General features: G+C 41.4%; 1 protein-coding gene across 2 annotated transcripts in view; it reads left to right on the forward strand.

Annotated features, from left to right (window-relative positions):
- The window catches only part of LOC136144260 (ATP-binding cassette sub-family C member 4-like), a 158,390-nt gene that overhangs the window by 28,204 nt on the left and 104,514 nt on the right, over positions 1 to 25,672 (forward strand). For both annotated transcript variants that reach the window (XM_065902007.1, XM_065902009.1), the window contains 4 exons: positions 2,496 to 2,585; positions 4,519 to 4,710; positions 21,907 to 22,001; positions 22,223 to 22,309. In XM_065902007.1, the coding sequence (XP_065758079.1) occupies positions 2,496 to 2,585; positions 4,519 to 4,710; positions 21,907 to 22,001; positions 22,223 to 22,309 (464 nt within the window). The remainder of the gene's footprint in view (positions 1 to 2,495; positions 2,586 to 4,518; positions 4,711 to 21,906; positions 22,002 to 22,222; positions 22,310 to 25,672) is intronic.

The raw sequence follows: 25,672 nt of genomic DNA on the forward strand, positions 1-25,672 counted from the left end.
GCATGAAACCACATCCCAGCACCTTCTGTCCATGGAAACTCACACAAGGCGTCTGACCTTCCCTGATGGTTTCTCCTACCTTAATATAGTGAATTCATCTCCTGCTTGGTGTTTCTCGTCATAATGCTCTTGAAGCACTTACAGAAAGCACCACTAAAATTCCATTATAAAGTCTGCTCTATGTGAATGCTAGTACATACTTTGTATGACTCATTAGCAGATTTCTTTAGTTCCCAGTAAACACGTAGATTTATTTTAAATCAATTTGGTATATGATACAGATTGGTTCTGCAGATCTCATGGTACAGGGGTTTCAAACTGTGTCTGCGAAGAGTCCGGGCTCACCTGATGGTGTTTTGTTGAGTCAGTGTCCCCTGAGCCTGGATAACCAGTGGGGGAGGGAACCCAGTGCCTCTGAGCTGTCGAGTCCTGCCCCCTTCTGGTCACCCCAGAGCAGTGCTGGATCCTGAAGCCTGAACAGGGAGGGAACTCGGTGTCGCCCTGACAGACTGAGGGGCTGTGATGGGAAGCTGATGTTTGTAAGAAGTTCATTATTTTGTAGTCATAACTGAGTGAAAAGTAGTAAAATAAGAATAATAAGTCTCAGGCAAGAAGAAAGAAGTGGAGAAATTTTAAAAGCTTAAAAAATCTTTCTCATGTTTTAAAATCCAGCTTTTTATTGATAGATTTTTAATTCCTAAAATCTGGAACTAGCATTTTTGGTGGTGAAAAATCATTGTCATTTTTTTTTTTTTTTTAGTATGTGAACGTTTTTTGATCAGTTCAGTTCTTTCCAGAAAGAAAAAAAAAAATCAATTTGAAGATTATCTAGACTTTTACTGAATCTCATGTAACTACTATGTATGGTGTTTTTCTCAAACATAGCAGTTACTGACAGTTTTCTTAACATTTAGATATGTAAAGATGTACAGACACCCTAAGTCTCCCAGGAATATTGTTAGGAGAATAATAATGACTGAAACCGCCCACCCTGGCCAGGAACCATAGTAATTATTTGCATGAGTTGTTTTACGACAGGAGGTCCTGGTAAGGAGCACAGAACTAATAAGCCTCCACCAACCAGAAGAGTTCAGGAAACGTCAAAAGGAGACACCACATGTCCGACCACCTCCCAGAATCCTTCTCTCTGGCATCCATTTGGCTGAACAAAAGTGCACTCCCAGAAAGGACTCTGAGTCAGAATGATTGGTTAAAGACAACCTGGAAACTAATCCCATCACTGTAAAACCCAAGACTGCAAGCCATGCAGCACAGCTGTTCTCCTGGGTTCCCTTACCCTACTGTTCTCCACCTGGGTGCCCTTGTCCAATAAAATCTCTTGCTTTGTTATCACACATGTCTCCTCGGACAATTCATTTCCGAGTGTTATACAAGAGCCCAGATTCGGGCCCTGGAAGGGGTCCCCCTTCCTGCAACAATCTGACCTATGATTGGCATGATGAGTACTTTTCTTTCTCCATCATTTTGGACTATGCACGGTCTATGCCTCCATGCTTTTGTTTTCCTTACAGTAGAAGCACTTTATTGCTCCTGTTTAGCCAGGATAGGTAATGCATGTATCACATATAAACTTGAGGCTTTATCATTCTGACCCATGATGTCATAACTAATTTCTTTATTCTTTATTATTTTGTTGTTGGCGTTACATTAGAGCTCTTGTTAAGTTAGAGCTCTGACCGTTACTTATAAGAGTTAATTTAGCATGAGTGACTTCTTCATATAAAGTGCCCTTTTGCTTGCTGAGCATTACTGAGGTTTATTCTACATCAAATGAAAATGGAGAGATTAGTGATTTCAAATTATTTATTAAAAGACCAGGCATGCTAGGTACTTATGCTGCCACCATGTGAAGATTAATGAGATAAACAGGTAAAACCAAAGGTCATGATGAAAACTTATAAATGATTAGAAACCTCCCCCTGAATATTCTAAGCACATTATATTAATAAGTTTGTGTGCATCATGCAATTTGCATTTCAGGCAGGTACCTTGTCATCTCTACTACTTAAATTCTGTGTGTCTAGAGCTGTGTCTGTATGGAAATCTGGTGAAATAAAGTATTTTCCTAAAGGCAATTATAGCTGCTTCAAACACCCATAGAGATAGGATTGGATGAAAAGGCCTCCAGGACATAGTATCTTAAAATAGGAAGGAGAAAAAATGTGGGCTATATTAGCATGAAAGTGAAAGGGGCTCAGTCATGTCTGACTCTTTGCGACCCCATGGACTATACAGTCCATGGAATTCTCCAGGCCAGAATACTGGAGTGGGTAGCTGTTCCCTTCTCCAGGGGATCCTCCCAACCCAGGTCTCCTTCATTGCAGGCGGATTCTTTACCTACTGAGCCACAGGGGAAGTCACCAGGGAAGATATTTTAGTATATCAATGACGATTATATTATTTTCAACTACTTTCTGAAGTAATGTGTGTTACTTTGTTGAAATGAATGTGTTTTTATAAACTGTAATTTGCAGGAATCGAAATCACCAACCCTAAAAGGCCTTTCATTTACCATCAGGCCAGGTGAACTGTTGACTGTGGTCGGACCTGTGGGAGCAGGAAAAGTAAGTTGTGACGCCTTTTGTTAGTTTGACGAAATGCTGCAGCTCCTGTTAAATTCTCAGAGTGGAGCCCAGAGCTGAGTGTGACACAGTTTGAATTGGGTGTGTAGAACAGTGTTTCTCTAGGTGCGTTCCATAGAATATCAGTTTTGCAAGGTTTCATGGGCAAATAACTCTGGATAAACACACTGTGTTTTCCTTCTTGATGTTTCACATTGCGCAGTTGGGAACTTCTTATGGGGAGTTTGGCTGTTTCAGTGAAAGAAATTATTAATGTGACAGTTGTTCAGGATAAATGGAGACAGTGGGTACTTCTCTTTGTCACAGTGGCCCCTCCAGGAAGTCTGGAGGTGGTGAAAGCTCTTCCCAGAAGCTCTGAGCATTTCCTCATGTGACTTTACTTGGTTCTGTCAGTGCACATGTAAGTGAATGTGCAGCCGTGTGGTAGAGCTTTAGACACAGACATGAGCCAGACCCCGATGCCTCTGCCTTTCAGAGGCAACCAGATTCTGAGGTGAGACAGATATGCAGGCAGATTATTTCAGCCCATTGTGGTGAGTGCTCTGATGTGTGGACATAGACATGTTGCTTCTGTGTGTTATAACAGATTTGAAGGACGTGTGTATGTGCACTTAGTCTCCTGTGTTTTGCACAACAAAATACAGAAACCTAAATGTGGGATTTGTACATGAGAGGGAGATGATTATCTCTGTAATGGACTTTTAAAAATATTTATTTATTTATATTTCTTTTTAAAAAATTATGTATTTATTTTACCTGTTTTTAAAATTTATTTATTTTTTAATTGGAGTATAATCGCTTTACAATATTGTGTCAGTTTCTGCCATACATCAACATGAATCAGCCATAGGTGTATGTATGTCCCCTACCTCTTGAACCTCCCTCCCACCTCACACTCCTCTAGGTAGTTTCAGAGCACTGAATTTGAGCTCCCTGGACATGACAGACTTTAACTCTTTGACCACAACAACCTCAGAGTTCTCTTAATTAATAATCTTTGGATATATTCTTCACACATTACTTTAAGTTAAAAAAGAATATTTATTTATTTGGTTGAATTGGGTCTTAGTTGTAGTACATGGGCTCTCTAATTGTGTGTGGGCCTAGTTGCCCTGGGGCATGTGGGATCTTAGTTCCCTACCCAGGGATCTCAGCAGAGCCCCTGGCATTGGAAATAGATTCTTTTTTTTTTTTTTTTTTTAATTACCTGGATATAATTATTAAGTTTTTAAACTTTTTATTTTGTTTTGGGATATAGCCAATTAACAGTGTTGTGATAGTTTCAGGTGAACAGTGGAGGGTATATTTCAACCACACATATACACATGTATCCATTCTCCACCAAACTCCCCTCCCATCCAGGCTGCCACATAACATTGAGCAGAGTTCCATGTGCTGTACACTAAATCCTTGTTGGTTATGCATTTTAAATATAGCAGTGTGTACATATCCATCCCGAACTCCCAAACTATCCCTTCCCTCCATCCTGGAAGGTGGATTCTTCACCACTGGACCACCAGGAAAGTCCCTGAGTAGCTTTTTAAGAACAAGTGTTTGTCAAGTAACAGATATCCAGATGCAGGAACAACTGCATTAAACATTAGATACAGAAAGTACACATCCTGCTGGTCTGCTCTGCTAGTGAAGGATGTTAAACAGTTTTTGCTGAGTAGAGCACTTCATTTGGGGAAACTCAAGCAGGGTAGATTGTTATGATATTTATATTCCTTATCTACCATAAATTTACATTGACCAGTAGTGCTCTTTTGCATTTTTTTTCCTTCAATATCCAGAGCTGCATTTTATCCTTTCCTGATATCCTTGATCAAGCAGCAGGGTGGGGTCGGCTGTGCTGCAGGGCGTGTTCCATCCTGAGTGCTGCCTGTTCACCTGTGTGTGTTGCCATCTGTTTCAGTCGTCACTGTTACGTGCTCTTCTGGGGGAGCTGCCCCCGAGCCAGGGGAAGGTCAGCGTGCATGGGAGGATCGCATATGTTTCTCAGCAGCCCTGGATGTTTCCAGCAACTGTGAGAAGTAATATTTTATTTGGGAAGAAATACGAAGAAGACCGATATGAAGAAGTAATAAATGCTTGTGCTTTGAAAGAGGTGAGTAATGACTTTTGAGCTGCATATACTCCAATTTCAAATGATAGTGTTGGCTTAAGCTATAAGGTTTGTTGAAAGTTCTTTTTTGTTTTTAAAGTTGAAAGGTCTTTGATTGTTGCTTTAATCTGGTCTGGGTAAATATGTTGTATACCAGCTGTTTTAATTCTGATGTTATAATCACAGAATGCCTTTACTTCATTTGGTGATGCTTCATTCACTTTTAGGTTTCTTTTAATGGACAGTTACAAAAATTTGTAAAAACAGAAAGCACAGTATAATGAACCCTCATGTACCCACCCCCAGCTCCAACCAGTATCAGCTGGTGGCCAGTCTCGCTGCATCTCCACCCCTGCCCTCTGCCAGCCCCACCTCCACCCCATTATTATTCTGGAGCAGATCCTAGACCCCAGATTAATCCATCTGTAAACATTTCATCTGTTTTTGTCTAAAAGATAGGAAAGCCTTTGGAAAAAAAATCACCAACACTATTTCACCAGAAAAATTACCCTAATTTCTGAATATCATCAACTCTCTCATTGGTGTTTACATGTTGCTAATCATCACACTGAGAAATCTTGTTCACCATTGATGGAATCAGACTCCACATGAGGTCTGCCCTCTGCACTTTGTTAGTGCCTCCTCAGTCTTAAATCTCCAGGTTTCCCTCTCTGCTTGATTTTGACTTGTAATTTATTAAAGAAAATGAAATGCTTTAAAATTTAAAACGCTTTAAAATTTTTTCTTAATCCTGCCTCATTTCATTGGGGGAGAGATTGTTTTCAGAAATTGCATTGAGTTTCACAGAAAATGGCAAGAAGAAACATTTAACTCTACCTTGGGATTTAGATGAAATTGGTAAATGAATGATGAAAACTGAACTTAATAGGAAAATGTAATTTGGCAAAAAGAAAGAAAAACATAAATAGAGATTAGACAATATTTTACTCTCTTGGGTTATAAAAATCCATGAACAATAGTGTTAAGACGGTGGTTTGTTCAGACTGGACATCTTTTATACTGTGAGGAAAAGGCTGGGACTGTCTTTCAAAGGTGTGGTGATGGAGGCTCTAAACCTGCTTTCTGAGGAAACAGCAATTTTGCTTGAGTAATGCTTGAATATCATAGATTTTTATCAGGTGAATATCAATTTTTGATGATGTTTTGCTCACTCTTCTGTTTCTTTCTCCTGGTCTATGGTTAATTAATGGGAGATTGTGTTTGCAGAACTGATGTCAAGTTAGCAGTTATCAGCAAGATTTTTATTAAATATTGTTTATACTGTGTAAGAAAAGAAGGGGAAAGCAAATGTAAAACATTGAGACAATAGCTCCCATTTATTCAGAGTCCACATGCAAATCATTTTTCTGTCTCAGACATGCACCCAGAAGAGGGTATATGAATTATTAATTCTTTATGAATAACTTCAATGTTATCATCTTCATTTTATAGTTGGTAAAACTGAGGCTTGGAGAAAGAACTTTTTAAAAAGCAGGTGATGGATAAAGCTGGAAGGTGGGATGTTGAATAAACAGATTTCAGGAGTTTCCTCTTTACCTTAATCATGTCAACCTCCTGATGCCCAGATCAGACTCCAGAGACCCAGACCAGTGTGTGGGTGTTTCTTTTATGACCTTGCCTTTCTGGTGAAGCTCAGCCTTGTCTTTCTTCCCACATTTGAGCATCTGCAAAAGAGCAGGTGCTGAATATCAGACAGTGGCTGATATTCAGTGTTTCCCCGGGGGCCAATGCTTTGCTGCAGCCACATGGGGTGACAGGACCAGTAATGTGGGCAGTGTCCAGGGTTCACCCATCCTTGGTGAAGAGTCTGTGCAGCACAGACTCTGGTGGGAAGGGGCCCTGTAGGACTTGGCTGCATAGCACTTCTTCCGTACATGATGTGATGTTTATGAACATGGACTGCTCTCCTGTTCTCTGCACGGTCAGGACATGGAGTTGGGCCCATCATGCCCATTCCCTCCTTGGTAGGAAGGAGGCCCAGGGCAGAGAAGTAGTGAAGAGATGAGTCCTGGTTGTGGCTTAGTCTTGCCTTCTGTCACTTTGGGTATGTTCTGTTTCCTGCCTGGGCCTCTGACATTTCAAGATGACATTGGATCAGAAAGTTTCCATGAGGTTTTGCTGCTGCTCTAAAGTGTAATCTCTGACTCTGATTAACAGGGATCAGCAAGGTCATTATGACACCTGGGAACCACCTAACGAGTAATGATCCTCTGCTCATCTCCTTTTGGAATCTACGTGTCAGTGGATGGGCATCGGTGTTCACATAGTAGTGGTGTGCTGGAGGTATTTTGTCCTGTAGATACGGAGACTGTATGTGCAGTAGAAAAGGCTTGGTCTTTGGAGATGCAGTTTTAGGCAGTATCTCCAGGTGTTTGCTCAATATCCTTTCTTATTAAATGCAGGAGGAGTGGGGTTATTGTAAAGGCTATAGGCCATGCCTGTGAAATGCAGGCATGTCAGGGTTTCAGTAAATGGTCGCTGTCTTTACTGTTCTAACCCTTTTCTCTACATCTGTCCATCCACACATAAGTAAGTAAGTAAGTAAGTAAGTAAAGTCGCTCAGTCATGTCTGACTCTTTGCGACCCCGTGGACTGTAGCCTACCAGGCTCCTCTGTCCATGGGATTTTCCAGGCAGGAGTACTGGAGTGGGTTGCCATTTCCTTCTCCAGGGGATCTTCCCCACCCAGGGATCGAACCCCAGTCTCCAGCATTGGAGACAGACGCTTTACCATCTGAGCCACCAGGGAAGCCCCATCCACACATACATCCATATAAATATAATCAAGATATTTTTCCCAAGGTTCTCCCTCCTCCTACATCCCCCAAATCCTAGCGGAAAAAGCACTGGAAAACAACTTTTCTTGGAATACATATGTCAATAACAAATAGATATATTAAACTAGGTCAAATTGAAGTAAATGTTTAAGTTCATCCAGATGAAAACATTCCTCTGATAAAACAGGGAGACACGAAGTGATCCCATTGGCAACATCAGTTCAGGCTGATTATGTCAACTCCAGGGCCCAGGACTCAGAAGACTCAGGGACTGAGTCTCAGTTTCTCTGTTTGCTAGGTATGTGGTTTTGGCTGATTGTCTGAACCTTACAAGCCTGTTTCTTCATTTGTAAAATGGAGATAATAATATTGTCAATCTTATAAGGATGTTTCAAGAATGACATGCAATAGTGAATTTAAAGCACCTGATTGCTAGGGACATAACAAGCACTCTATAAATGTTAAAATAATTTTGAAAATAAATTAGCCTCTAATTGTAAGCTCAACCAGTTTTTGGTAAAGTCACATCCATAACATGTGACTTGTAAGAAAAAATGTATCTTCTTTATATATGTCACTTTCATTATTTGAGCTGATAACTTATATAGGTGCTGTACATATATTACATATATTACATATGCATGCTGTATATTACATAAACGAACAGTAAACATATTCTGTTACCATAAGCAAGAATGTATGCAACATTAGTCTGCTTATCATCTTTAACTATTTTTAAAAACTTTTGAGTTTTAAGTTTTTACAAAATATTTTTAAGGCTTTTAAAAACTTTTAGGCATAACACAGTTAAAGGTATCATGCTGATAAATTCTAGTTTGATATTTTCCCACATACATCACTTGACCTTACAAAGCCCTCTTGGATGCTTATAAGCTTGTACTTTCATCTCATATTTACCACATTCCAGCCATCATGGATGTTGCAGGAAGGTATACCCCTTCCAGGGCCCGAAACTGGGCTCTTGTCTAACACTCAGAAATGAATTGTCCGAGGAGACACGTGTGCTGACAAAGCAAGAGATTTTATTGGGAAAGGGCGCCCGGGTGGAGAGCAGGAGGGTAAGGGAACCCAGGAGAACTGCTCTGCCGTTTGGCTCTCAGTCTCGGATTTTATGGTGATGGGATTAGTTTCAGGGTTGTCTTTAGCCAATCATTCTGACTTGCGGCCAATCATCCTTCCTGGTGGTACATGACTCGTTCAGCCAAGATGGATGCCAGAGAGAAGGATTCTGGGAGGTGGTCAGACATGTGGTGTCTCCTTTTGACCTTTCCGGAACTCTTCCAGTTAGTGGTGGCTTATTAGTTCCATGTTCCTTACCAAGACCTCATGCAAATGGTTACTATGGTGCCTGGCCAGGGTAGGTGGTTTCAGTCAGTGTGCTTCCCCTAACGTGAACATTTTCTTTTCAGATTGCCTGGAAAATCATAGGATAATAAGTTAATTGATCCTTCTGTGTCTAGGTATAGAGGCCTTCATGTCTTCAGTTAGTTTAGTGTTGTCTTCATTTCAAATATACTCTTCAGTCACGACCTAGGCAACATGGTATGATAGAGCAAAAGGCTCTGAACTGACATGAGCTGGTTCAGAGTCCAGCTCTTCTGTTTAACAGGTGACAGTCCTCATACCAGTAATGTGACCTCACTCAATCTCAGTTTCCTCATCTGTGAAATGGGGCCAGTACTTACTGTGCAGCTTGTTGTGAGGCTTAGAGATAATCAGTATCAGGGTCCAGCACAGTGCTTGGTGCACAGGTCTTATCCCTCAGGACCTGAGAAAAACTGTCTGCATGTGTATAAATGATGGAGCAGAATAAGATGGGTCCTTCACAAGGGATGTAAACAGAGCCTTAGGAACCCAACAGGAAGAGAGATAAATCCAGGATGGTTTCATGGGAGAGTGTGTTTGGAGTGAGCCTGGAAAGATGGGCAGGATATTGACAGGCCGTGAGAGGAGGGGCGATTTCAAATGGAAAAAATACTGTGAAAAAAGATGGGGCCTCCCCCTGTTTGAGTTCAAGGTACAGCATTCTTCTACCAGGGCCTCACATTTGGCCCTCATTAACCATTACTACAGTCTTCTCTGTGGTTGTTGTTCAGTTGATACTTTCAAACTGTGATGCTGGAGAAGACTCTTGAGAGTCCCTTGGACTGCAAGGAGATCAAACCAGTCCATCCTAAAGGAAATCAACTCTAAATATTCATTGGAAGGACTGATGCTGTAGCTAAAACCCCAATACTTTGGCTACCTGATGTGAAGAGCTGACTCATTAGAAAAGACCCTGATACTGGGAGAAATTGAGGGCAGAAGGAGAAGGGGCTGACAGAGGATGAGATGGTTGGATGGCATCACCAACTCAATGGACATGAGTTTGAGCAAACTGCAGGAGAGAGTGAAGGAGTGGGAAGCCTGATGTGCTGTGTCCATGGGGTCGCAAAGAGTTGGATATGACTAAACAACTGAATAACAACAACTGAATTGCAATTTTTGAAATCTCACCCACAGAGTGGATGTGCTACCTGGCTCCTTTCCCCAATTCATTGTAGAGAAGAAGCCAATTTTGACTCCATGTTGAAACTATTTCTTTGACTCGTCTTTTGTTGCATTTGTTATTTTAATCATACTGAGCATCCTACCTCAGAAAATTCTGCTCCTCTGCCTGTTAAACTAAAGTGCCTTTGTTCAGAATCCTGTCCACCTGTAGATGGCAGGAAGGAAGAAATTAACACGTCCCCTACCTGAGTCTTGCCATTCTAGGAGATCTGCAAGATTAATGGCCTTTTTACTTTGTTTCCTCACCTCCCCATTTCTGACCTATAAAGAACCTGTCACCTAGACCCCGATAAGATGGTTATTTTGAGATGCTAGCTTGGCATCTTCCCAGACAGCGGACTCCCCAAATAAATTCTCTTCTTCCTGGCCTCAACCACTCATCTCATTGGCCTGTTGTGTGGGGAGCAGAGCGACGCTGGATTCAGTAACAAATTGAGATCCCAGATGTGCTGTGTCATGGGACTTCTCAGCACTGTTTGAGTCTGGATGTTGGTCAGAACCCAATTTGATGATGTATCCTCTGCTGTTTCTATTTCTCTTTTACTGTTAGTATATTGAAAGTAAGCTAGATAATTCTATAATAAACATTGGTATTATTTATTTGTATATAATGAGTGGCTTATTTTGTTAGCAAATCCTTTGAACCTGACATGAAAGTGAAAGCTTTCTACAGAACAGTGTTTCTACCATAAGTCTCCACCATCGCTGAAGGGCCTTAGGTGTGCTTCTGGATAATGGGATCAAACCAATGTCACCGTTTCCTAGTTTGCCTCTCATTTGGGTGTCTATTCTTCAGTGAAAATTGGTGAAATTTAACTTAGAGGAAAATAACATGAATAAAAACACCTTCCTGTCAGTGGGAGGAATTGTAATATATGCTCAAGTCAGGCTTTTCCCTCCTAATTTAAGCAGAGAATGGTGACTGGGAAATTAGCCTGCCTTGGATTTTACTTCACATCCTCTGAAATGGTTTGCCTATCTGGGGCTCATGCATGAATGATTTCAGAGTCACAAACACACTTGAAGTCCTACCACCACACTTGAAGAGAGCCTGTTTCTATCCCCTAATGTACTAATTGAAAGAATGGATTTAGCTGCCTTTCTAGAGTGTGGTTAAGACTTTTGTGCTATAATGTGTTGTTATTTTGAGAAAGAAACCAAAACAATGTAAAATCAAAGCATGAAAGCTAAGTGGAACAGTTTACAAGGACTGTCATCAGTGAAATGGAGGCCAAGTAACTCGTATGTGTGTGTGTGTGTGTGTATGTATAAGGCTTGGAACCTATCTTAAAATGGTTCATAGTTGTTCATGAAAACCAAAGTAAGAGATGGTTTTAATTTCTGAGCTCTGGAAAGAGAGAAGTTGAAATAATGAAGAATTTTCACAACAGAGCAATTGCTGCCCTTCATTGGATTCACCCAAGTTAAGCTTTGAGTGAGCAGGAAACCTGCGTGTGTCTGTATGTCTTTGTGGCTGTCAGAGAGGGTTATGATGGAGACAGTCTCTATCTCCTCCTTGTGATTGTGTGCTTTGCATATTGTGATCTACACTGTGCATGGGGTCCCACTGTTGGTTTGAAGAGAAAATAGACATCAGTCACCAATAGCAAGTTATAATCAATTCATGTTCTTTTTTCATTTATGGAGGGTGTTCATACACTTCCTTAGATTCTCACAGCTTCCATGAATTTAGTGATTCTGGTTTCTGCAGCACATTATGTAGAAGAGGGAAATGAGACTTAGGGAGATCAGAGGACTAGTTTATCATGGAGACCCCACTGTGCTACTTGCTTTCTCCCTACATTTCTAAAGTAGAGACAGAAGTGAGGGCATCATCTGCAGAAAGGTACTGCTGTGTATCTTAGGTTGATGCCTGAGGGGTTTAATAGATAATTTCAAGTAAAGATTTCTCATGTAATAACTGTGTAACTTAAACCTGATTGTTCCCTGGTCATTTGGGGGGTTTTCTTGTCACTTTTTAAAAAATTTCTCCAGATACTCTGGGGAAAATAAACTGATTCATCTACTTTTTAAATAATACTCAAATATAACTTATGATAGATTCTCAGATCCTCAAGTCAAAACTTAATATCCTTCTTAGCGTTGAGTATTTTCTGCTTCCATGGGCAAGCATATACTTAGTCCAACTGATCGGCTTGGTGTCCCTCAAGCATGTTGTTTCTTTCCTTTTGGCTTTCCTGTCCAGCCTGCTCTTTCTGCTCCTATTTCTTGTACAAACCTTGTCTGTCACTCTATGAATTGCCTTAAATATCACTATGAAGGCTCAGGTCAGGTGCTATCCCTTCTCTGAAAATGGGAAGTAGAGACCAAGATCAGCAAAACTGATAATTTAAGATAAAATGAGTCCTATGCCTTCACCAGCCTGGGACACCAGCTCTCACACCTGTGTCTCTAGCACAGACCTTCACACTTGCATGTTCAGCTACACAGTGACATCGCCGAAAGTTCGTCTCAGCTTGTCCACAAGTGATGTCTCCTAAACCTGCCTCCACCATCTTCCCCAACATGGAGACCCTGTCCTTCCCCATCCTCACCCCCAGACACCACAGTTCTCCTCTTCTCTTACAGCCCCCACCCGTCCTGTCAGCAGATCTTACAGACTCCACCTTCCAAGTGTGTCTGGAGTGTGACCCCGTCTCTCCATTTCCACTGCTCCCTAGATTATTCTAGTAGCCGCCTAACTTGTATCTGCCCTCACCATTCTCCACCCCCGCCCTCCCCAAACAACCTTACTGTCTGTTTACTGCAAAGCACAGGAGTGATTCTTTGCAAACCTCAGACCAGGTTCTTTCTTGCCTCCCCCTCCCCCTTTTACTGGAGGTGCCCCAGGCTCCTCCTGCTCCATCTCTGCCCTCACTCCCCTCATGCTCACTCTGCTCTCCTGCCTCATTGTCCTGAACCCCTTGGGCATCTCCCCAGGGCCCCTGCACTCGCCCCTCCCTCTGTGAGGAGCAGCCTCTCCAGGTCTGCCTGAGCCCCTCCCCCATCCCCTAGATCTGCTCACAACCACTCTGAGCAGAGCCCTCACACCCCAGTGTGGACTCACTTTCCTCCTTCACTCTCCACCCCCCTGAGTCAGCTTCCTTTTCCTTCTCATCCACAGTACTTGCACTCAGGTTTACTCTCCTTATTGTTCATCACCCACCATGGAGAGAAACTCTAGGGGCTCTGTTTCCTCATGGCTGAATTCACTGTGCCCAGAACAATGCCTAGTATGTAGTCAGTCCTCAATAAATACATGTTGAAATGGCCAAATGCATACATGCTTTGAAAAAATACAGAATGAAAAGCCCTGAGAGGTTTTTATTTTTTTTTTCCATTTATTTTTATTCGTTGGAGGCTAATTACTTTACAATATTGTTGTGATTTTTGGCATACATTGACATGAATCAGCCATGGATTTACATGTGTTTCCCATCCCGATCCCCCCTCCCGCCTCCTTCTCCATCCCATCCCTCTGGGTCTTCCCAGTGCACCAGCCCTGAGCAACCGTCTCATGCATTCAACCTGGGCTGGTGATCTGTTTCACCCTTGATAGTATACTTGTTTTAATGCTGTTCCCTCTGAACATCCCACCATCACCTTCTCCCACAGAGTCTAAAAGTCTGTTCTGTACATCTGTGTCTCTTTTTCTGTTTTGCATATAGGGTTATAATTACCATATTTTAAAATTCCATATATATGCATTAGTATACTGTATTGGTCTTTATCTTTCTGGCTTACCTCACTCTGTATAATGGGCTCCAGTTTCATCCATCTCATTAGAACTGATTCAAATGAATTCTTTTTAATGGCTGAGTAATATTCCATAGTGAATATGTACCACTTAGCTTCCTTAACCATTCATCTGCTGATGGGCATCTAGGTTGCTTCCATGTCCTGGCTATTATAAACAGTGCTGCAATGAACATTGGGGTGCACGTGTCTCTTTCAGATCTGGTTTCCTTGGTGTGTATGCCCAGGAGTGGGATTGCTGGGTCATATGGCAGTTCTAGTTCCAGTTTTTAAAGGAATCTCCACACTGTTCTCCATAGTAGCTGTACTAGTTTGCATTCCCACCAACAGTGTAAGAGGGTTCCCTTTTCTCCACACCCTCTCCAGAATTTATTGCTTGTAGACTTTTGGATAGCAGCCATTCTGACTGGCATTTAATGGTACCTCATTGAGGTTTTGATTTGCATTTCTCTGATAATGAGTGATGTTGAGCATCTTTTCTTGTGTTTGTTAGCCATCTGTATGTGTTCTTTGGAGAAATGTCTGTTTAGTTCTTTGGCCCATTTTTTGATTGGGTCATTTATTTTTCTGGAATTGAGTTGCAGGAGTTGCTTGTGTATTTTTGAGATTAATCCTTTGTCTGTTTCTTCATTTGCTATTATTTTCTCCCATTCTGAAGACTGTCTTTTCACCTTGCTTATAGTTTCCTTTGTTGTGCAAAAGCTTTTAAGTTTCATGAGGTCCCATTTGTTTATTTTTGCTTTTATTTCCAATATTCTGGGAGGTGGGTCATAGAGGATCCTACTGTGATTTATGTCGGAGAGTGTTTTACCTATGTTTTCTCTAGGAGTTTTATAGTTTCTCGTCTTCCATTTAGATCTTTAATCCATTTTGAGTTTATTTTTGTGTATGGTGTTAGAAAATGTTCTAGTTTCATTCTTTTACAAGTGGTTGACCAGTTTTCCTAACTCCACTTGTTAAAGAGTTTGTCTTTTTTCCATTGTATATTCTTCCCTCCTTTGTTGAAGATAAGGTGTCCGTAGGTATGTGGATTTATCTCTGGGCTTTCTATTTTGTTCCATTGATCTATATTTCTGTCTTTGTGCCAGTACCATACTGTCGTGATGACTGTGGCTTTATAGTAGAGCCTGGAGTCAGGCAGGTTGATTCCTCCAGTTCCATTCTTCTTTCTCAAGATTACTTTGGCTATTTGAGGTTTTCTTGTATTTCCATACAAATTGTGAAATTATTTGTTCTAGTTCTGTGAGGAATACCATTGGTAGCTTGATAAGGATTGCATTGAATCTATAGATTGCTTTGGGTAGAATAGCCATTTTGACAATATTGATTCTTCCAATCCATGAACACGGTATATTTCTCCATCTATTTGTGTCCTCTTTGATTTCTTTCATCAGTGTTTTATAGTTTTCTATGTATAGGTCTTTTGTTTCTTTAGGTAGATATGCTCCTAAGTATTTTATCCTTTTTGTTGCAATGGTGAATGGTATTGTTTCCTTAATTCCTCTTTCTGTTTTCTCCTTGTTAGTGTATAGGGATGCAAGGAATTTTTGTGTTAATTTTATATCCTGCAACTTTACTATATTCATTGATTAGCTCTAGTATTTTCTGGTAGAGTCTTTAGGGTTTTCTATGTAGGGGATCATGTCATCTGCAAACAGTGAGAGTATCACTTCTTCTTTTCCTATCTGGATTCTTTTTACTTCTTTTTCTGCTCTGATTGCTAAGGCCAAGACTTCCAAAACAATGTTGAATAGTAGTGGTTAGAGTGGGCACCCTTGTCTTGTTCCTGATTTTAGGGGAAATGCTTTCAATTTTTCACCATTGAGGATAATGTTTGCTGTGGGTTTGTCATATATAGCTTTTATTATGTTGAGGTATGTTCCTTCTATTCCTGCTTGCTGGAGAGTTTTGATCATAAATGGATGTTGAATTTTGTCAAAGGCTTTTTCTGCATCTATTGAGAGAATCATATGGTTTTTATCCTTCAGTTTGTTAATGTGGTGTATTACATTGATTGATTTGCAGATATTAAAGAACACTTGCATTCCTGGGATAAAGCCCACTTGGTCATGGTGTATGATCTTTTTAATATGTCATTGGATTCTGTTTGCCAGAATTTTGTTAAGGATTTTTGCATCTATGTTCATCAGTGATATTGGCCTGTAGTTTTCTTTTTTTGTGGCATTTTTGTCTGGTTTTGGAATTAGGGTGATGGTGGCCTCATAGAATGAGTTTGGAAGTTTACCTTCTTCTGTAATTTTCTGGAAGAGTTTGAGTAAGATAGGTGCTAGCTCTTCTCTAAATTTTTGGTAGAATTCAGCTGTGAAGCCATCTGGTCCTGGGCTTTTGTTTTCTGGACGATTTCTGATTACAGTTTAGATTTCCGTGCTTGTGATGGGTCTGTTAAGATCTTCTGTTTCTTCCTGGTTCAGTTTTGGAAAGTTATACTTTTCTAGGAATTTCTCCATTTCCTCCAAGTTGTCCATTTTATTGGCTTGGAGCTGCTGGTAGTAGTCTCTTATGATCCTTTTTATTTCAGTGTTATCTGTTGTGATCTCTCCATTTTCATTTCTAATTTTGTTGATTTTCTTCTTCTCCCTTTTTTTCTTGATGAGTCTGGCTAATGGTTTGTCAATTTTGTTTATCTTTTCAAAAAGCAGCTTTTAGCTTTGTTGATTTTTGCTCTGGTCTCTTTAGTTTCTTTTGCATTTATTTCTGCCCTGATTTTTAAGATTTCTTTCCTTTTACTAACCCTGGTGTTCTTCATTTCTTCCTTCTCTAATTGCTTTAGGTGTAGAGCTAGGGTATTTATTTGACTTTTTTCTTATTTCTTGAGGTAAGCCTCTAATGCTATGAACCTTCCCCTTAGCACTGCTTTTGCAGTGTCCCATAGGTTTTGGGTTGTTGTGTTTTCATTTTCATTTGTTTCTATGCATATTTTGATTTCTTTTTTTTATTTCTTCTATGATTTGTTGGTTATTCAGAAGCGTGTTATTTAGCCTCCGTATGTTTGAATTTTTAATAGTTTTTTTCCTGCAGTTGAGATCTAGTCTTACTGCACTGTGGTCAGAAAAGATGACTGGAATGATTTCAATTTTTTTTAATTTACCAAGGCTAGATATATGGCCTAGGATGTGATCTGTTCTGGAGACGGTTCCATGTGCACTTGAGAAAAAGATGAAATTGATTCTTTTGGGGTGAAATATCCTATAGATATCAATTAGGTCAAGCTGGTCCATTGTGTCATTTAAAGTTTGTGTTTCCTTGTTAATTTTCTGTTTAGTTCATCTATCCACAGTTGTGAGTGGGGTATTATAGTCTCCCCCTATTATTGTGTTATTGTTAATATCCCCTTTCATACTCGTTAGCATTTGCCTTACATATTGCAGTGCTCCTATGTTGGGTGCATATATATTTATAATTGTTATTTCTTCTTCTTGGATTGATCCTTTGATCATTATGTAGTGTCCTTCTTTGTCTCTTTTCACAGCCTTTATTTGAAAGTCTATTTTATCTGATATGAGTATTGCGACTCCTGCTTTCTTTTGGTCTCCATTTACATGAAATATTTTTTTCCAGTCCTTCACTTTCAGTCTGTATGTATCCCTTGTTTTGAGGTGGGTCTCTTGTAGACAGCATATATAGGGGTCTTGTTTTTGTATCCATTAAGTCAGTCTTTGTCTTTTGGTTGGAGCATTCAACCCATTTACATTTAAGGTAATTATTGATAGGTATGGTCCCGTTGCCATTTACTTTGTTATTTTGGGTTCACATTTATACAACCTTTCTGTGTTTCCTGTCTAGAGAAGATCCTTTAGCATTTGTTGAAGAGCTGGTTTGGTGGTGCTGAATTGTCTCAGCTTTTGCTTGTCTGTAAAGCTTTTGAATTCTCCTTCATATCTAAATGAGATCCTTGCTGGGTACAGTAATCTGGGTTGTAGGTTATTCTGTTTCATTACTTTAAGTATGCCCTGCCATTCTCTTCTGGCCTGAAGCGTTTCTATTGATAGATCAGTTGTTATCCTTATGGGAATCCCTTTGTGTGTTATTTGTTATTTCTCCCTTGCTACTTTTAATATTTGTTCTTTGTGTTTGATCTTTGTTAATTTGATTAATATGTGTCTTGGGGTATTTCGCCTTGGGTTTATCCTGTTTGGGACTCTCTGGATTTCTTGGACCTGTATGACTATTTCCTTCCCCATTTTAGGGAAGTTTTCAGCTATTATCTCCTCGAGTATTTTCTCATGGCCTTTCTTTTTGTCTTCTTCTTCTGGGACTCCTATGATTCGAATGTTGGGGCATTTCACATTGTCCCAGAGGTCCCTGAGGTTGTCCTCATTTCTTTTGATTCCTTTTTCTTTTTTCCTCTCTGCTTCATTTATTTCCACCATTTTATCTTCTACCTCACTTATCCTATCTTCTGCCTCCGTTATTCTACTGTTGGTTCCCTCCAGAGTGTTTTTGATCTCATTTATTGCATTATTCATTTTTAATTGACTCTTTTTTATTTCTTCTAGGTCCTTGTTAAATATTTCTTGCATCTTCTCAATCTGTGTCTCCAGGTTATTTATCTGTAACTCCATTTTGTTTTCAAGATTTTGGATCATTTTTATTATCATTATTCTAAATTCTTTTTCAGGTAGATTCCCTATCTCCTCCTCTTTTGTTTGGCTTTATGGGCCTTTTTCATGTTCCTTTACCTGTTGGGTATTTCTCTGCCTTTTCTTCTCGTCTAGATTGCTGTGTTTGGAGTGACCTTTCTGTATTCTGGTGGTCTGTGGTTCCTTTTTATTGTGGAGGTTTCTCCCAGTGGGTGGGATTGGACGATTGGCTTGTCAAGGTTTCTTGGTTAGGGAAGATTGCCTCGCTGTTCTGGTGCATGGAACTGGATTTCTTCTCTCTGGAGTGCAATGGAGTGTCCAGTAGTGGGTTTTGAGATGAGTCTATGTGTTTGGTGTGACTTTGGGCAGCCTGTATGTTGACACTAAGGCCTATGTTTCTGCATTGCTGAAGAATTTGCATGGTATGTCTTGCTCTGGAACTTATTGGCTCTTGGGTGGTGGTTGGTTTCAGTGTAGGTATGGAGGTTTTTGGATGATCTCTTATTACTTATTGTTCCCTGTAGTCAGGAGTTTTCTGGTGTTCTCACGTTTTTGGCTTAATTCTCCTGCCTCTGGCTTTCAGTTTTATTCTTCCAGTAGCCTCAAGGCTTCTCCAACTATACAGCACTGATAATAAAACTTCTAGGTTAATGGTGAAAATATTCTCCACAGTGGGGGACACCCAGAGAGGTTCACAGAGTTACATGAAGAAGAGGAGAGGTAGGAAGTAGATAGAGATGAGCAGGAGGAGAAAAGGGGGGCCTTAAGAGGAGGAAGACAGATCTACACAGTACTTTGTTCCCTAAGTATTCTCCGTAGCCCAGAACAGCCACAGAGATTTACAGAATTGGATTGGGAAGAGAAGGGGGAGGGAGGAAATAGAGGTGATCTGAGGGAGAAAAAGGCGAGTCAAAAGGGGGAAAGAGTAATCATCACACTCCTGAGTAAAAATGGGTACTGAATATTGGATTCTTAAATGTCCAAAATTGATATGAAATGCTGAAAAACAAAGATTAAAAATCTATAATAGAGGTTAGACTCTTAAAAATACAATATTAAAAACAAAAGCACAAAAAATTTAAGAAATATGTATGGAGTTTGCTTTAAAAATAGAGTCTTTTTTTTTTTTTTTGCAATGTTATAGTGAAATGAAAATGAAAATTAAGGAGTAATAGAGGAATAATAGAGGACTTTCAAAGAAAATTTAAAAAAGAAAAAAAAATTAATTAAAAGTAGCAAAAATATATGAAAATGAAAATTGAGGAGTAATAGGGAATTTTAATAGAAAATAAAAGAGAAAAAAATTTAAAAAAAGAAAAAAAATTTTAATTAAAAAAAATAATAAAAATATATCTAGAAATTTCTCTGGAGCTATTGCAGGCAGTGTGTGTTCAGTTCAGTTGCAGATAGCTCCTCATTCCAGCTTATACTTCTCGATATCTATAGGCCCTTCCGGTATAGTCAGTGTTAACTACAGGGATTTTAATCTGTTGCAGAGGTCACTTCTGAAGTGGTTCCCTTTGTTTGTTTGGCTTCTGTTTGCAGGTCTCTTCAGTATCTAATTTCCACCCTGACACAAGCGGGCGGAGGTGGTCTCTTGTTTAGGTTTGCTTATTCAGTCCTGCTGTGGGGAGGGAGGGGCCCTTCAGACAAATGTCACTGGAGTGTGTGGGGAGCACTCGCAGTGTTTTGGCCACACTGGGTTTGCCCCTGCTCATGGGTGTGTGATTTCCCCGTCTACACTGCTCAGGCTCCAGACTGCTCTATAGGGAGTAGGCCCTGCGTGGCATGTGGTTCCAGTTTTCGGGTCTTCCACAAAAGAGCAAACTAGGTTGGGCCTGCGTTTTGTGCCTTCCCCGCCCGAGAAGCTCAGGCAGCCAAGAGCCTGACTCTCCCCGGGCGTGGTGCGCCTTATGCCCTCCACAGTCTCAGCCTCAGTTTCCACACGTGCCGGTCAGGTGCGCTTTGTGTCTGTTCTGGGGAGCTGGCCTCTAGCCGCGACCCTCCTGGCAGATGTCAACCATCCAGAATCTCAGGAAGTCTTTGCAGACGAATGGATAAGGAAGCTGTGGTACATATACACCATGGAATATTACGCAGCCTTTAAAAAGAATTCATTTGAATCAGTTCTAATGAGATGGATGAAACTGGAGCCTATTATACAGAGTGAAGTAAGCCAGAAAGATAAAGAACATTACAGTATACTAACACATATATATGGAATTTAGAAAGATGGTAACGATGGCCCTATATGCAGGGCAGAAGAAGAGACGCAGAAGTACAGAACAGACTTTTGAACTCTGTGGGAGAAGGTGAGGGTGGGATGTTTCGAAAGAACAGCATGTATATTATCTGTGGTGAAACAGACCACCAGCCCAGGTGGGAGGCATGAGTCAAGTGCTCAGGCCTGTTGGGCTGGGAAGATCCAGAGGAATCGGGTGGAGAGGGAGGTGGGATGGGGGACCAGGATGGGGAATTCGTGTAACTCTATGGCTGATTCATATCAATGTATGACAAAACCCACTGAAAAATAAAAAATTTAAAAAAAAAAAAAAGAAACTGGGAGCCTGTTTGCAGTTTGGTAGGGGGTGCCGTCTCTGGGGCTGAGTTTACCCCTTTCCCCTTCCCCCTGCCTCCTGCCTCCAGCGGGGAATGGGCCGTTCCACCGCCGGCTAGCTCTTCTCTGGAACTGCTCAGTCTTTCTTTTGTTCTGCCAACGGCCGGCAGTGTGTTCAGTTCGCGTACTTTTCTCCAGTTAATTTTCTCTCTCTCTCTTGCTATCCCACTGTTTAAGTTGGTATCTCGCATTAGCTCCCTCCAATTGCACTCAGGGCATTCAGGCCCGGTACTTACCCTAAGCAATGCCGCCCGCTCCTCTCTCTGTTCAGCCCCCACTTGCTTGTGGTGGATGCGAACGTCTGGGGTACTTTTCTGCTGGGAGTTGCTTTTAGGCATGTAAGCTGTGAGTTTTATTTATTTTTCCTCCCAGTTAGGTTGCCCTCCGAGATTCGAAAACTTCCCCCAGACCCACCAGTGAGAGGGTTTCCTGGTGTTTGGAAACTTCCTCTATTATGGCTCCCTTCCTGGGATGGGTCTCCATCCGTAGCTCTTTTACCTCTCTTTTTATCATTTATGTTTTGTCCAACCTCCTTTCGAAGACAATGGACTGCTTTTCTGGGTGCCTGATGTCCTCTGCTAGCGATCAGAATTTGTTTTATGCAGTTTGCTCAGCGTTCAAATGTTCTTTCAATGAATTTGTAGGGGAGAAAGTGGTCTCCCCATCCTATTCCTCCGCCATCTTCCCATGTCCCCTGAGAGCTTTTTAAAATTTTCCTGGTTACAGTTTAGTCACTGTGAAATAAGCCCATTGCTATTAATTAAACACTTGTATGAAGAACTGATACAAAAAGGCTTTGATGGCAGGAGGACAACACATTTTAAATCTTCTTTTTTCTCTTTTCTCTCTCCATATAGGATTTGCAGAATTTGAAGGAAAGAGATCTAACTGTGACAGGAGATGGAGGCACCCCCCTGAGTGAAGGACAGAAAGCCCGGGTTAGCCTCGCCAGGTAAATGGGGTTTCAGTTGCCATCCTGCCCCTCTTCTTCTGTGGCTCCTAGTGGACATGAGCACACAGACCCCACTCACCAGGTGGGCTTGTGTGAAGCAGGGTCTTGGTCCTTCCCCTGGGCTCCTGGAATGAACCATGGAGTTGTTGGACAACGTCATGATTCAGAGATGAGACCCAGGGAGTGTGCAGTGTCTTCTTTTGTCTCTCTATGTTTTCTAGAGCCATCTATCAAGATGCAGACATCTACCTCCTGGATGATCCACTCAGTGCAGTAGACGCAGGAGTCAGCAGGCACTTGTTCGAACAGTGAGTTTGTTCCTATTGTCTGTCATTTCTTCTTTCCAGGAACCCTGTAGAGATCAGGGAAGAGAGTTCAGGAAGGTCTTTGTGCTTCAGGAGACTAAACTCTCCCCTGGTGTCCCTCTCTCCCCTCCCTTCCCTCCACAGAAAATCCATCATGGAGAAATTTTGCATCATGATCAGGTCAGGACAGGAAGATACAGAAGGTGCTTCCAGTGTGTGGGGGCAGTGGGATCTGACTTAGGGAGTCAGGGATAGATGGCAGATTCCTCCAGGACTTGCAGTTGATGGATCCAGACCCCAGGGATAAGAAGGCTGATGTAAAGTTTTTAAATCAGAGACTAGGACTTGGTAACCTGGTAATTGGCTGCCAGTTCTTTTCCTTTGTCATTTGTTGAAGGCACATTAGAAGTGAAAGACCCTGTTGGTTTATGCTTAGTATCCTGTTGGTCTAGAAACACTTAGTAAAGTTTAGAATTTACAGATGATTTATTCCACATCTGATTATGGCTCAATTATTTAACTTTTCTTCATGGATCCTTACTAGAATTAACACTTAGACCCACATATAGGGTTGACTCGAATTTGAAACTCGGTGTTTAGAATCTTTCTGAAGTCCTGACTCTCACTTTGTTTTTGGAATTTGTTGCAAGTGGCTCTTTCTTGGCCACGGAAATCCTGAAGGAGAACAGCTCTGATGCTTTTCTGTCCTAATACACACTGACTGAGGCCTCTGGTGGAGTCTAGACTGTCTTCTTTGAAAGCCTCATGAATTCAGTTTTTCTGAAGCAGCCTCCACATCTACCCACACAGTTAGTTCCCTTGCTGTTGTTCACCTTGTTAAAGCCAACAAGCCTTCCAGCTGCACTTATTAATGCCCTGTTGTATGCACTGAGTTAAACGCCCTTACAGATATTCTTGCACGAAACCTCTCAGTCTACAAGGAGGACAGTGAGCCAGGAGAGGGGAAGGACCCACACTGGGCAAAATAAGGGAGACTAGGACACCCAGCTCTCATTCCTGCCTCTGAGGAACCTGTTTCTACATGGAGCTTGTTAAGACAGATGCCTGGGAAAAGGTCAGCTGAGTCAAGGTTTAGATAGTTTCAACACAGGGTAGGAAATACTAAGTGGAAGTGGAAGTGTCAGCTGGAGGCTTTCACTGAAGTTGGAAAGCTCCCTGTGCCCGGGGCTGGGCGGGCAGTGCCCTGGGGCCTGCAGGCTGGGCAGGTGTGTGGAGGCTGAGAAGAGGACCCAGTCCTTTTGCTGAAGGAAGAGTAGAAGTATAGGTGTAGGGGGAGAAGGAAGCAGGGCTGTGAGGAGGACAACAGGCACGTCCTCGCCTGGAGGAGGCAGGGTGTTTGGCAGAGAGCAGCTGTTTGGGAATTCTCGCTGTCAGGTCCTGTGTTGGTTTGCTGGGGCTGTGTCCATCCAGGCTGCTCTCACAGGAGACCACAGCCTGGGCGGCTCATGAGAAACAGCAGTTTATCCCCCATGATTCTGGAGGCTGGGAAAGTCCAAGTTCAGGTGCTGACAGATTCAGCGTCTGGTGAGGGCACGATTCCTGTGTCCTCATGAGGGGAAGTGATGAGGGAGCCGTGTAGTCCCTTTTATAAGGACACTCATCCCATTCTTGTGGGCTCCACCCTCATGACCTGTCACTTCCCAATGGCTACACTTTCAGTACACAGTGGGAATTAGGTTTAAATATATGAATTTTGAGGACAAAAGCATTCAGTCTATAGCAAGTGGTCACAGATGGAGTGCTTAAAGAATAGAAATTAATTTTCTCACAGTTCTGGAGGCTGGAATTTCAATATGTGGGCAGGTTTGGTTTCTGCTGAGAATGCTGTCCTTGGCTGCTGGTGGCATCACCTTGCTGTGCCCTCACATGGTTTGTCTTCTGTCTATGTGCACCCCCATCTCTGTCCTTTTTAAGAAAAAACATATTGAAATATAATTGCTTTACTTTATTGTGTTAATTTCTTTGCATGGCAAAGTTACTCAGTGACATACATACATACATTCTTTTCAATATTCTTTTCCATTGTGGTTTATCTCAGAATATTAAGTATAGCTCACTATATTGTACTGTAGGACCTTGTTGTCTATCCATTATACACATAATACTCTGCATCTGATAACCCCAAATTCCAAGTCCATCCCTCCCCCACACTCCTCCCACCCATACAGCCATTAATCTATTCACTATGTCTGTGAGTCTGTTTCTGTTTTGTCAATGGGTTAATTTTTGCCATATTTTAGATTACACATATAAGTGATATCATATGATATTTGTCTTACTTGTTCTGACTTACTTCAGTTAGTATAATAATCTCCAGGTCCATCCATGTTTCTGCAAATGGCATTCTTTTTCCTTTTTTTATGGCTGAGTTCAGTTCAGTTCAGTGGCTCAGTCGTGTCTGACTCTTTGTGACCCTGTGAACTGCAGCATGCCAGGCCTCCCTGTCCAGCACCAACTCCCGGGGTTTACCCAAATTCATGTCCATTGAGTTGGTGATGCCTTCCAACCATCTCATCCTCTGTCATCCCCTTCTCCTCCTGCCCTCAATCTTTCCCAGCATCAGGGTCTTTTCAAATGAGTCAGCTGTTTGCATCAGGTGGCCAAAGTATTGGAGTTTCAGCTTTAACATCAGTCCTTCCAATGAACACCCAGGATTGATCTCTTTTAGGATGGACTGGTTGGATCTCCTTGCGGTCCAAGGGACTCTCAAGAGTCTTCTCCTACACTACAGTTCAAAAGCATCAATTCTTTAGTGCTCGGCTTTCTTTACAGTCCAATTCTCACACCCATACATGACTACTGGAAAAACCACAGCCTTGACTAGACAGACCTTTGTATTACATTATCTATATGTACCACAACCATTCATCTGTCTGTGAACATTACATTGTTTCCATGTTTTGGCTATTGTGACTAGTGCTGCTATGAATATAGGGATACATGTCTTTCTGGTTTATAGTTTTGTGCATGTATATGTCCATAAGTGGGACTACTGGATTATAAGGTAATTCTATTTTTAGTTTTCTGAGGAACCTCCATGCTGTTTTCTATAGTGCCTGCAGCAACTGTCATTCTCAGCAGTAGTGTAAGAGGGTTCCCTTATCTCCACACCCTCTCAACCATTGCTATTTTAGTGTTGACCATTCTAACTAGTGTGAGGTGTTTGTGAAAGTGAAGAAGAACTAAAGAGCCTCTTGATGAAAGTGAAAGAGGAGAGTGAAAAAGTTGACTTAAAGCTCAACATTCAGAAAACTAAGACCATGGCATCTGGTCCCATCACTTCATGGCAAATAGATGGGGAAACAATGGAAACAGTGTCAGACTTTATTTTTGAGGGCTCCAAAA

Source organism: Muntiacus reevesi, chromosome 11 (genome assembly GCF_963930625.1).
Source record: "Muntiacus reevesi chromosome 11, mMunRee1.1, whole genome shotgun sequence".
In the NCBI taxonomy this organism is placed as follows: Eukaryota; Metazoa; Chordata; class Mammalia; order Artiodactyla; family Cervidae; genus Muntiacus; species Muntiacus reevesi.